At 41.9% G+C, this 13490-nt stretch overlaps 1 protein-coding gene across 1 annotated transcript in view; it reads right to left on the reverse strand.

Annotated features, from left to right (window-relative positions):
* ddb1 (damage-specific DNA binding protein 1) overlaps positions 1 to 13490 on the reverse strand; it is a 45035-nt gene that overhangs the window by 21170 nt on the left and 10375 nt on the right. Inside the window, exons 8-14 of the mRNA XM_019275853.2 lie at positions 12233 to 12316; positions 11225 to 11341; positions 7972 to 8074; positions 7170 to 7245; positions 6967 to 7075; positions 4262 to 4440; positions 1264 to 1427 (exon numbers count right to left, since the gene is read on the reverse strand). Of these exons, the coding sequence (XP_019131398.2) occupies positions 1264 to 1427; positions 4262 to 4440; positions 6967 to 7075; positions 7170 to 7245; positions 7972 to 8074; positions 11225 to 11341; positions 12233 to 12316 (832 nt within the window). The remainder of the gene's footprint in view (positions 1 to 1263; positions 1428 to 4261; positions 4441 to 6966; positions 7076 to 7169; positions 7246 to 7971; positions 8075 to 11224; positions 11342 to 12232; positions 12317 to 13490) is intronic.

Here is a 13490-nt window from a genome sequence, read left to right on the forward strand (position 1 = left end):
TGGCAGCACTGTTAATGTTCAAGTACTAAAAAAAACAGGTACGTAATGAGAGAGCCCATTTACATCCATTAATGAAACTGGAGATGCAATCCATTTTAGCTCCTGACACACTATTACAGAGCTTATTTATTGGACTTCCTCATGGAGTTCCACATCCTGTCCACGCCAAAGATAACACAGTCAAGCAGAAAGGGTTATTGATCTTCTCGTCCGATTCACAGCAAGAAAATGAAATGTTTAACTATTCCTTTATTACCGTATTTACTACATTTGTTACTTTCTTTCAGCCATTTGTGGAGAAGGGAGCTCTATTAAAAATGTTATTATTGTGCTGTGTTTTTGGGTGTTTCTTGGCATCAACCTTTGGTAAGTGCTCCGTAGTCTGCTGCAGACAGAGCTAAGAATATTATAACGACCACCCACTTGAGGTCGGACATCATTGAGAGCTGATTTTTCTCTTTTTTAAGTCACCAGAATGGATCATAATGTCGGTTCAATCAGTTTGCACAAAATCAGACCAGTTCAAGGACTGGCTGGCTGGAGGACTGTTGATTATGGGGTTTGTAAGCTATGTCAATCTAGTTTAAAGGTTCAGCACACTTGATAGACAGACAGAGCACATAGTGTGACCATGTTTATTTGAACTTTAAAATGTAGAACATTTCTGATTAAGTGCTTTATTCTTGTCAACGCTGCTCCCCCTCTTCATTCATTCTCTAGGTCACTCAAGCACTGTTTTCCAGCTACATTTCTATTAGACTAATTGCTGACTTATTATGTTTTCCACTCGTTACAACCATCTGTTTATTTTTCAGCCATCTGAGGAGACTCTTTTAAAAATATTCTAAAATCTCATTTTGGCTCATTATAATGATGAATCTTTTTGGAAAAAAAGTAACTCTTTGGAATCAAGAAAATCAGAATTAGTGTAGGTGATAAAAAAACAAACAAATTTATAGTGGTAAAAACATGTTAAAAATATAATCTGTCCCTTTCTGTGTTGCTTAAAAAATGTTACTCTTTGGTTATTCCTGCATTTGTGTCACCAAATTAACAACTGTTGTCACCGTGATAGTTCAACTAGTCACAGATTTTTTGGGGAGTAATTTCTTCCTTTTTGAAATCCCATTTGTAAAGCCCACTGAGAAATCATATGTTCAACTAGGCTGTAGAAATAAACTTGACATTATCTGCATCTAACAATCTCTCTCCACAAATAACAGCTCTCCCCATCGGTGCACCCAACCTCTCTTTTTCTCTCACCTCCTCCCAGCATTTCCTTGTGCAGGGCTGTGAAACAGGGCAGTTTGAGCACACGGGCAGAGATGTCGGTCCAGAGTCCCACAGCGCAGAGCGGTGACTCACCGCCACCCTCCCCGAGAGGTGTGATGTCCAGGCAGGCCACCTCATGCTCCATCTCTGTGGTACTGAGGGAGGTGTAGAGGATGTGGGAAACACATTAGCAGGACGTCCTGTACATTGTGTGAAAGTGGACTGTGTGCGGCAAAGTCTGACACGCAGCAGCAGGAAAAGACTGATGAATGTTGTAGTGACACAAAGTATGTAGCGTTTTTCTCATGTAAGATGCAAACTGAGGAGTGTTTCACAGCTACATGGTGAGCTGAGCCGCAAGTTCTCACCAGTTAAACTTGCCAGACAGCCGCCCATTTAACATCTGTAATGCTCAACCAATGTGGAGACAGGTGACAAGTTTTTTTTTGTCTACGACTAGACTTTTTTAAAAATCATTTCCCATTAAGAGCCAATCAGCTCTTTCTCGTTTAAGCACTGTTGTGATTTATTTCCTGAATAGCAACAGCTCCGTCTGACAAATGCTAAAATGATTAGCGGCTGATCAGTCATTTCCCCGGGGCCTGTCCTCGACGAGGACTGCAGGAAACTGTAGCATTAGGAACAATTTGTGGACAGACGGTGGCATCAGTCGATAGGTCAGCGGTATTTTTGAGCAGAGCGATAATATTTAACTTAATATTTTGCCAAAGTTGTCACTTGACCTCACTGCACTCAGCTGAATTTTCTGCATTGTTGTGGTACAACTCAATAATGAAAACAGAATGCATGGACAATCACCGTATAGTCTGTTTGAGTGCTTACACATTAATTGCACTATAGAAGAGCATTTAAACACCTTTAATCCAACCGTGACTATCTAGTACTTAGGGACAGGAAACCAGCAGTTTATTGATGTAGGCTGAACTTTAATTCACAGCTCTGCTGAGACTCTTCACTCAGTCTCCATTGTTCCATCGTCTACAAACACTCTCAGGGCTGCAAACAAACACTTAGTGCTTCAAGCAGCCCTGGTGGTCATTTTTACAAGCTGTAAGAAGAAGAAGAATTTTTTTTTAAAACTCCTGTAAAAACAGTGGCTCCAAGCAGTTTTGTTTCAATACTTGCACAAAGACAAGCCACAAGGGTAGACCACAGCAGCAACATGACAGAAATATAATAAAACAGAAGACTCTTGAGTTCTGCCGCGTGGTTCACTTCAGGGTGAAAAATGAGATGAAGATCCCTCATTTCAAACTTTACCACAAATCACAAATGAAGGTGAGACGGTGAAGGATAATTACAACTCTGAGTCAGACACAAAGCTGTTGAACTTTTGGGAATATCGAAAATTAATGTTTGATTAATTAAATGTTCATGCAGTAGCTCTGTTGGGCATTGTTTTTTGCAGTCATATGTAAGAATGTTGCCTGCTGTCGGTCCATATTACTATTTAATTAACCTGCAATTCTATTAGTTTAGTCGCTGAGAGCTGAATTTTTTTTTTCTTTTTAAGTTGCCAAAATGACTCGTTCAGTCCATCTGCACAAAATCAGACCAGTTTGTGCACCGGCTGGCAAAACTGGAAACCAACCGGACACTATGTGACGTGGTCATTACATGGTTTGGCTGCGCTCACGCACACACAGAGCACACCAGGATGAATCATGGTGTGCTCTTCCGCTGTCTACTCACAAAACCCAGTAATGCTGCACCTTCCCACAGAGTTGTGTCGAGGTGTGGCCACGTTTATTTTTGCTTTAACAATTTGAATTATCTGATTAACGTGTTCTCGTTGACGCTGCTCCCGCTCTTCATTCATTCTCTAGCTCACTAAACCACCACTTCTTCCTCACTCACTTGTTTAACTTGGGGAGGAAGGGCCAACTTCCAACCACTAACAACTCCTACTCATACTACCTTTAACAAAAGTTTCAGTACGATATCTTGATCATTTTATCATTCGTTGTAATTCATTGTGATTTTATCAGTCACTGTAATTGTACAATATGTTTGTGTTGATTTGTTCTGTTCACATGACATCTGTTGCACGTCTGTCCGTCCTGGGAGAGGGATCCCTCCTCTGTGGCTCTTCCTGAGGTTTCTTCCACCTTTTTTCCTGGTTAAAGAGTTTTTTGTGGGCAAGTTTTTCCTCACTCGAACCGAGGGTCTAAGGACAGAGGGTGTCACTCCCTGTACAGATTGTAAAGCCCTCCGAAGCAAATGTAGTTTGTGACTTTGGGCTATACAAATAAAATCTGATTTGATTTTTTTTTGTTTCCTGACAAGGCTCATGTCTCTGCAGTGGATTTAGCTATGCAGCTATCAAGCTCAAGGCAAACCTTTACAAAGAACACATCCAGAGAACAACAGAGGAGTCGTTGGGCACAGGCTTTTTTGCTTTTCTTGCCAAGACTTGGGTAAGAAGGTTGATATTACTCTCGTCTGTATGTTAAATATGTAGCTGGAGCCCGGCTCTGTCCAAATGTGACAAAATCTGCAGAGCAGTGTCTCTCTGTTGATCGCTATTTAACATTTTATATCTTGTTTGTTCAATCTGGACAAAGTCAGGGTAGCAGTTTCTTCACATTTCCAGTCTTTGTGCGACTGGTTGTAGCTTCTTATTTACCACAGAAACACGATAAAGGTCTCACCAAGACAGTGAATAAATGGATTTTCTAAAATGTCAAACTATCCTTTTAAAGCACACACAGCTGATGTTGTGTATCCTCTCATTCTGTGGATATTCTTATCATTTTAAATGTCATACCACGAGATATATCTATACGTCCTGGATTCAGTTATTTATAGATATGGTAGTGTGGATACAAGAACAAGAATTGCATGATACTTGATCCAAAGCGCTTCTGGCATATCCTTGTTAAGCCGTGTTTGCAGTCGAAGAGGAAGTCAAATATTGCCTGAAAATATCAGTAAACTGACAATGGATGTGTCCTTTGTGTGTCTGTACCTGATCTGTTTGAGCTCCCCGGCCAGGATCTGCAGGTAATAGAGGGCCCGTCCCACGGCAAGCACCACCTGAGTGTGGTTGCAGGCAGCCACGCTGATGTTCCTGCCCTGCGGCTCCTTCCATTCACTCACTAATGCCTTGCTGTCCTGGAGCACCAGGCGCACAGAGCCTGACGTTATCTGGAAGCACACACAGGTTGTTTTTTTTTTTTAAATATTATTTTTCACAGTATTTCAGGGCAGTGACAGAAAGGATGATGCAGACTGAAAGTTAAAATACAAAACTAGTTTCAAAGCAAAACTCATTTTTGTTTATATGTGGTCCGGTGCCAGGATTGTTGTTGCACTTTAAAGAAATGATGATTAATTGCACACACACACAAGATTTATAATTTTGTGTAATAAAAATAAAAATATGATGAGGCTGTGTTTTTGATAGTGGAAAGAAGATAAATTACTTTGAATTTAATCCACTCCAGCTATTTCTTATATCATGAACGTACCGAACCCTTGACTCCTGAGATTTATTTATTTTAAAAACAACAAGGACACCTCAGCAATCCTGAGAGAGCTAATTCTGATGTTTAAGAGTAAGATAAATTTGGAGAATTTAAGGAGAAGACAAACTGAAAGAAAGTTTGCTCACTGGAAGTAGACATTAAGTAATTATAATGTAATATATGACACAGTGATTTGTTTGATCACAGAGATGTCTTTCATGAAACATCAAAACAAAATGTTTGTGTCATCTAAAGTTAATCTGACTGCATGTCCAATGCATGTAGAGGGGAGGTGTGTGAATAGCCTCAGGTTAAAGAGAATATAATAATGTGATACAGCAGTAAAAATACAACATATGGCATTATTATCCGACTACAACAGGTGCAAACAGTCAGACTATAAATGGAGGCGCTGCATTGTTAGGAAGCTCACATAATACAGTGGTATAATTAAATATGAAACTACAATATATGTTCAATATATAGTATAGGCTCCCTGGAAGCAGCTATTGTTTGGCTTCTGCAGTCTGCTCACATTTGTTGAGAAATCAAGGACATCTTTCCTTCATGTGTTTTATATGAGAACACGGTGTGGGGAAACAGCAAGTGTCCAAACAACAGGGTAGAACAGTGAAGTGGTGTGCATTTCCGCTCTTCCTTTTCCTCCGCTCTCCCACTCACTGTCTACCATTGTCTTTTTTGACACAAAGATGGTTTACTCAAGCTCTGAAGTAACTTTCTCTTCCACAGGAAAACAAGGGTCGTGTAAAAATTAGGGATGGGCACGCAATATGGAAAGTTCTCGCATCTAATAGTCTGGAGTACTCGCAAAAAATAACAACAAAAATAAAAAAAAGGGGGAAGAAAAGGGTCCAGAATGAACAACCAAAGTGAAAATGTTTGTGGTGTTAGGGTACATTCAGACAGGATCAGGCAAATCGCCAGTGGGTTGTGTGGGGACTGCCTCGGGATGTGTTTGTCTGTGCTGAACAAAAACAGAAAATAACGCTTTCTCCAGCGCTCCCTCACTCTCATTCAGTGTCTACGTCTCTCAAACCACTGGACACAAACCTAAGGAGACTTCATGTCACTATTCGTAAGACACAGACAGACACAGATTTAGTCAGAACACAACAGGTAGAGTATCAGAGTTTAGGTCCATGAATCCACCTGGATAGTCTCAGTTTGAGAGACATTTCAGGCGGAGGGTTTGACGAATCTGAGCGTCTGATTGGCAGTCGCAGCGTGACGTCGGGTTGTGTTTCTACAAAAGTCGGATCTAGCTCAGCTTCTCTGTTACATGTTTTGGCAAAGTGAATGGAAAAACCTGCGTTTTGGTTACAGCGCCCGTTTTCTTCAGATCTGAATGTGGCCTTACGGTAGGCCTAGCTTCCCGCGTTTCACAGACTGTGGCAATTTACCGCAATAGTAGCTTGTTCGCCATCAGCTTGAGAAAGCTTTCTCCTTGCCAGTTATCCGTCTTCGCTGTATTCTCCTTGCACTTAGTGCGCCAATGGTTAATCATCAAACTAGCTGTTGTATTCTGTCCAAACATCTCCTGCCTGGTTGACATTCTGCCTGTAACATTAGACTGAGCAGATTGTGTGCGAACATAAATGTCGAAGGTCATCTGCAGCAGTCCAAATCACGCACACAAGTATGCCCACCTCTGCTAACAAGAAGCCACATTAGTGTGAATGAAAAAATGTATTCAGTGCAAAAACACCAACTCTGACTGGGGAAGATAGTTGCAGCCTTAAAAAAGCAAGCGATGTTGTCATAACAACATAAACATTTACGAATGAAGGTCGGCCTGAGGGTCGGCAGAATTCCCAGCAGGTTTCATCCTCGTTTAACAAAAAAAAAAAAGGCAGGCTAAACCTTGAATTTAAATGAAGCGCAATAATTATCTTAACCGAATTTGAAATACATGAAGTCCTTTTTCCGCCCCTCACATTCACAACTGGCCTTTTCAATCATGTATGACTCAGCTCCAGCAAAGTATATCTTATTAAATGGAGAAAGGCCCCAGCTGAATAATTAATTTCTATTAATTAATGTTGAATTTGTGGAATTTCTGCTTTGAACATGAGATTTACACAGTTCAGCATCAAATCAGTGTCAGTAATAAAGAAACCAGAGCATGCTCTGATGAAGGACGCTGACATAGACACATATAACATATAACAGAAGTGTGTGCACGCACTTGAATGAGTTGTTGGTGCGCCACGTTTCCGCAGTAAAACGTCTGCTGGTTGTCTACAAAGCCTGGAAGTTCGGTCTCCTCGACTTCCTCACCGCTCAGCATCAACACTCTGAGGGGGGAAAAGACACTCTTGTAAGATAAGATAACGGCATTCAGAATTGACTCTACACTTATCTGGCATGCTGCACAGAAAACACACTCACCGCGTTTGACCCACAAACGACAGCACCAGCATGTCATCTGTCTCTCTGCCTGCCTCGGAGCGGAGCGGCCACAAACCTTGAAGGGAATTCATGAGAGGGTGTTAGAAAGAAAAGTTACTTTCCGCACTAATCTGCAGAGCAGCAGAAACACAATATACCGCCGCTATCCAAGCCGATCTTTAACTATTCCATCTGTCAAATGTTAACATGCTGGAAGAAGTACAGGTTGCAATTCCCTCTCACAGAGCCATTGATTGGGTAAGTGAATAATTGCCTCTCATCAAGGGGAAGGAGGCGGCAGCAGCAGATACTTTTAGGGCAGAGATGGTCAATAAATAGTTGAAGCCTAACAAGTGCAAGCAGACCTTTCCTGGCCTGCGTGTCTCATTTAAGCATCAGAGAACAGTCTTTGGAGACGCACCTAATTTTCTGAGATTAAGAGGTGCCTGCCATTGTTAAACCTGATGTGATTCTTCAACTTGATAGTTTACTATTGCAGACGTTGCAGTGCAGGTTGCTGTACTAAATGAAAACAAATGTTTCCAAACCATCCCTTGGCATTTCTCCTGTTCTTTTTGAAAGCACCCAGCTAAGACCTATGACATGCGAGCCAGCTGCTTGCGCTTACGTGCTGAGCACGGACGAGCCTCAGCTGGCGTCTTGGCGAGGTCAGGTGTGCAGATGTGCAGGTTAAAGCGGCTCTGGTGTCAAGTCGGTAAAAGATTGAGGTTCAGATAAAGTCGAAACTCAAGAGGGAGGTGGTGGAAGAGACACAGACATGCACAAGACACGACACACGAACCTTTGATTCCCGGGAGGTCAATGCTGGCGTGCTCATGAATCCCAATGCCGTTGCGGATGATACGGAGAGAGCCCTCCTTAAATGCACCGGAGCATGTCACCAGCTGAAAGCAAAACAAAAAAAAAAAAGACGTAAAGACATTGACTGACATTGATCCTGTTAATTTGACTGTTTTCTCATCATCTATTTTGTAATTACAGAAAATGGCAAAACTCTTTAGCACATGTAGTGACTACTGGACTTCCTCCTTTACACTAGGAACACGTGGCTCAACATCAGGAGCAGATTCTGCAGTTTTATTTCACCTTACGGACAAGGGACACTCTTTTCGTGACAATGATGTTCGCATTTTGGACATGCAAGACTAACCCAAAAACTGTAATTCCACAAGCATCCACTTGAGGCTGGCAACAGAACATTCGAACCTCCATACACCCTCATGTTAAAATGTCCACCTTCACAGAAGAGACGTGACATATTGACATATTTTCAGTTTCAAAACGCCGCTTCAGAAACCTGTGGGGTAGGTCACTCAAGCGCTGACTATTGTTTATACTATCTATACTGATCCCTCACTTATTGTGCTGTCCTTTCATCCCTTCCCATGAGCAGCTATCCATACTTGGCTTCGTGTGACACCAACAAACATCATTCACACTGACTTCAGGTGACTGTAACGTCTCTAACGACAGTCATCATAGCAATGCTAACGAACCAAGTGAAAGCTATAGTCGGGTCTACGATCCTGCCTAGGCTAAATACTCAAATCGGCCCACTGGTCCAGCTTCTTTTATGAGGCAAAACATCTTCACGGACCTACAACTAAGTCTAGTTGCCCCAGATTCACCCCTTCCTCGAGAAAGAAGACCTGGATGACGGAAAACCTTCACAGACTTGGAAGGAGAAGGTAAAACGAGAGGGTTGCAATCCACAACTTCAACTAGAGCATGAAACGGGCCTTAGAAGTCAGACCCGACCCGGCCCGTGCCTGATAGAGTTCGACCTGTGCTTGCCCCGGCCCGTTTTGACAGCTTTGTAGAGCCCGAACCTGTTTGCAGCCCGACGTTATTCAAATGTGCGCATATGGCACATGATCGCTCATTTATCGCGCAAGTCATAACTCAAGCCCGAGCCCGGCCCGGGCCCGATTAAAATGATAAAAATTATGCCCCAACCCACCAGGCCCCGTTGGATCCCGATGGGTTCGGGCAAAGATTCCCAGCTCTAACTGCAACCCTATATACCACTAAATTAACAATACACACTGCTCCTTTAAACAACATTAAAATTCAAAGTTGTAAATGTCATCCAAAGTAGAAGTTTTGGTGGAAGTAGTGGCAGAAGTTGGTGTGACCGCAGCAGCGACAGATTTTTTGGAAAATCAGTGTCAGTTTATAGTCGCACTTCTCCCAGTTCAAACATGGCAACCGTGTTGAGTTCCAACACCCTGAAGGGAAATAATTCTGGTGTCTGTACAGTCTGGAGTGACTGGAGAGCATCAGAATGTTATTCATTCATTCAGTCATGGTACGCTAACAGGATTAATGCCAGAGCCTGTATAATCTCAGCTGCTACCACCTGCCATCCAACAGCTTCATCCTAATGGAAATAACCATTGTGAACCTGGCAGCTCACCTAACTCCCCCGAGCATGTTCTCAAATGCCCTCACACGCGCAGGCAGACTTTCACTGGACCGACATAAACGCTGTAATCTGCACATAATAAATTACGCTTGTGTATTTGTTACTGACGCAGGTTTTATTCTAAATTTTAAAAAAAGCAATGTTTGTTGCGAATCTGTGTCAGTTTCCCTTGTGCCACTTCTCTTTGACGTCCGGCAGCTTCCAGTGTGTCCTCGACAATTAACCGGGTCGTATGATCTGTGGATTCATGGCAAATTAAAACAATTGTGATTGTTTTTTTTGGTCCTCAGCAGACTGAAATGAACTTGAGTGTGTAGGATGAATACTGTCGGTGGCTGATTGTGTGCTGGTGTGTACCCAGAAAGTGGCTCAGTGCTCTAGTGGACTGTTGCCTTTGGAACCACATCAAGTACCCCTGAGGCCTGGAGTCAAACCCTGCCAACAAAACCTTCTGTACTGTATCTTTCTCTCTCTCGTGACTTCCCCTCTGCTTCTCTGACAGACGGACAATTGTTCAAATCAAGAAGTGCCGAAGAATGAGCCAAAAACAAACAGATGAATTCAGCATCTGGTTTCATTTCAGATAAACAGCATCCAGACTATGATATAAAGAAATAAACACATTCCTTTACTGGTTTGAAACTGTGTCTTGTTGCCTTTGAAATTTGACATTAACATGCAATATGGGTTATATCACTGTGTTCACAGACTGAGCCCTGCAGGGTCAGGCACCAGCGTCGCCATCTCTGACCTTCTCCAACCTTCTATCACCTGTAGGTCACTCAGATCTGATGGTCGCCCCCGTGTAAGACTGAAAACAAAAAGGTGACCATGCTTTTGAAGTTGTTCCTATAGACTTACATCCCGCTGTCTCTGTTGAAGCTGCGTGAAGACCTTTGTCTCTGCCTCCTGCTGTTTCCTGTTTTTATATTCTGTTGTTGCTTATGTTTTATGGTTTCTTTCTTTTTATGTTTATATGCTTAACAACTTTCTCTTGTGAAGCACTATGTGACCTTGCTCCGTGAGAGATGTGCTAAATAAACTTGTGTACCAAAAATGCATTTGAGCATCAGGTGTGACTGCACTCCAGCTAAATCATATCTAGATGCCGCTGGGACACAAGACGCATGCTAAAGCCAGGTGTACGGGGACAACGACAACAAAAAAAATAGACCAGACAAAAGAAGAAAAAAAACTCAACACTGACTATAAAAAGGTGCAGGAAGACGTGTATTTGGTGTCAGCAAGAATCTCCTGAATACTTGTACCCAGCTATTCTGGCCAGTGGCAGGTTTGTGCTGTAGTATGTTGCATGCTTAATCTTGCTGACAAAAAACACTGTTAACACGACTCGGGAACGCGGCGGCATTGGTTGTAGCACAACTACTCCGTGAAGGCTGTGATAAAGAGGATGATAAAGATGAAAACACAGATGGAGGCTCACCACAAGCTGTAACGTGTATCCAGTGACTGTTTCCTTTCGGTAATCACACATCCTTCGACGAACACCTCCAAAAATCTTTTATTCTATCTGAATGTTTTGTTGTGTTATTGTGTCGTTTCTGTTTCGATATGTATTTTTCACTTTTCATCAGCCTTTGGTCATTACCTGGCCCTGGCCTTGTCTCTCCAGGTCAACCACACACATGTCCACGATGGGGCCCAGATTGGTGAACGTCTCCATCACCGCCACATACGAGCCCTGGTCATTGCTGTCCACGTTGAGCTGCATAGAAACAAGCAAGAACCCTTTTTAGAAAACCAGAAAAAAAGAGTTCACCCCTACCACTCGGACTACCTCTGGATTCAAAGCAACTAGTATCAAAATTTGTGAACTGCTTTACTTCTACGGTTTCTTCAGATCACATTACAGATATCTGAACCAGTGACCTGAATTCAGAAATATCAGCAGAGTTCTGGGAAGTGTCCCTTACTCAAAATGAATCTTCCTAACAGTGTCTCCTGAAAGTGTTTATGATCATTACCGCATCTATTTTGCTTTGGTCCTACATTTTACAGCTTTTGGACTCCGATTTTTGAGTTCTCATGAACTTATTCTAGATCATTCATTTTCATTCAGCCTAACCATGACCTTGCCATCTGCGGATGGAGACTTTTTTTTGCTACCGTACAACAGGCAGACTGCTTTGCAATCAGAAATGATGGTTGCTAAGAAATTTGTTCTCCATTGGCTCAAGGAAATGTCCATAATACAGATGGGAATGCTTCTGCACAAACCCAATTCATGGAATAGATTTGAGAGAACATGGGGTAATTTTCTTGGCACAGTGTCACATCATGTCACAGCCGCAGGGACTCTATGCCTGGCTATATAACGGAGTATGGTGTTTGATTTGGTTCATTTATTCATGAAATGTTACTCTACTCCTCAGACATTGAGACATTTTTGGACAGAATAGTTTGTGAACTGTCTGGCAGCCTTTTTGTTCTGTTCCGTTTTGTCCCTTTTAAACAAACAAGAAATGTCAAGGTACAGATCATTACACTTCACAAAATTATTTCATTACTTGCAGTAAAGAATTATGCTCAGCATAACATAACTTGCAAAGTTCAAATGTTCAGACAGGATGTCAAAAGAAACACACACACAGCTCACCTTCACCAGCTGGGAGTCGCCCAGTCTGGAGCCCACAAAGACCACGCCGTTATCCAAGTAGGTCAAACACTCAGCGATGGATGTCTGTCATTGGAGAGAAGACACAAGAACAGTTTGATCTCTTCACATCCACATCAGGACTGCGACTGAATTATTTAACGGCGGGGTTATGGGGATGACAATGTTGACGTGTCAGCCGGTTCGGCGCTTTAATGTCTCCTCCCAACTTTGATGATCGGCTGACTTTTCCTCTAGCATCAGCATGATGTTGACATGCAGTTTTGACTGAAATGTCTCAAACTGTTTGATGGACTTCTGTGAAATATGGGGCAGAATGTTTCTTACAATCTAGCGCTGACATCCGGTCAAATTTTGAATTTGATCATGAGCAAATACCAATAAAACCAAGCCTAAGCTGTATTTTTTATTTATAAGAAAATGTAACATAGTAAACATTATATCCGTTTAAGAGCATGTTAGCGTTGTCATTGTGAGCATGTTAATATGCTGATCAATGTAGCTCTTTGTTGTGTTGTTTAATATACATCTATCAATTCATTATTTTGCCTTTAAAGGTCAAAAAGTAGTGATAAAACAAGTTTTCCCAGAACCCAAAGAGGTCTTCAAACTGCTTGTTTTGTCCAACCAACACTCCAATGGGAGGATTTGCTTTTTTCCCCCTCTATCATCATCATCTGAATAGCTTTTCAGAGAAGCTGGAACCAGCAAATATTTTGCATGTTTGTGGGAAATCTTCACTGTTTTTGACCTTTTAACATACTAAACCATTATTCAAAGAAAAATAATTGGCAGATTACTTGATAATGAAAGTAATTATTTGCAGCCAAACTTGTGCAATTGTCTGACAGCAGCAGCAGAAAGGTCACAGAGAACAACGCCGCTATATTGAAACACAAAAAGTCATAAATTACGACAGATAACTGTGTTACTGCACAGGTGTAAGAGAAGAGAGGTGGAACTTCTCCTAACCTTTTGGGCAGATGTGATATAATAATCAGACCATTTGACACATAAATGATGTTTTCAAATTGACCCTCATCAGTATGAACATGGTCTTACACCCTGAGTGATTATCGATACACATTAAAGATAGGTCTTTCTGTCTGTTCTGTGACATTTTAATGTCGGGCTGCCGCTGCTGCCATCGACTGAGCACACTGCTCCTTAAGAATGATTTGAAAAGAAATCGGTCTCGAGCTCAGTGGTCCTACTACTGCTCGATTGTTTCTTGTTTCAG

The sequence above is a fragment of the Larimichthys crocea genome, chromosome VIII (assembly GCF_000972845.2).
Source record: "Larimichthys crocea isolate SSNF chromosome VIII, L_crocea_2.0, whole genome shotgun sequence".
NCBI lineage: Eukaryota > Metazoa > Chordata > Actinopteri > Sciaenidae > Larimichthys > Larimichthys crocea.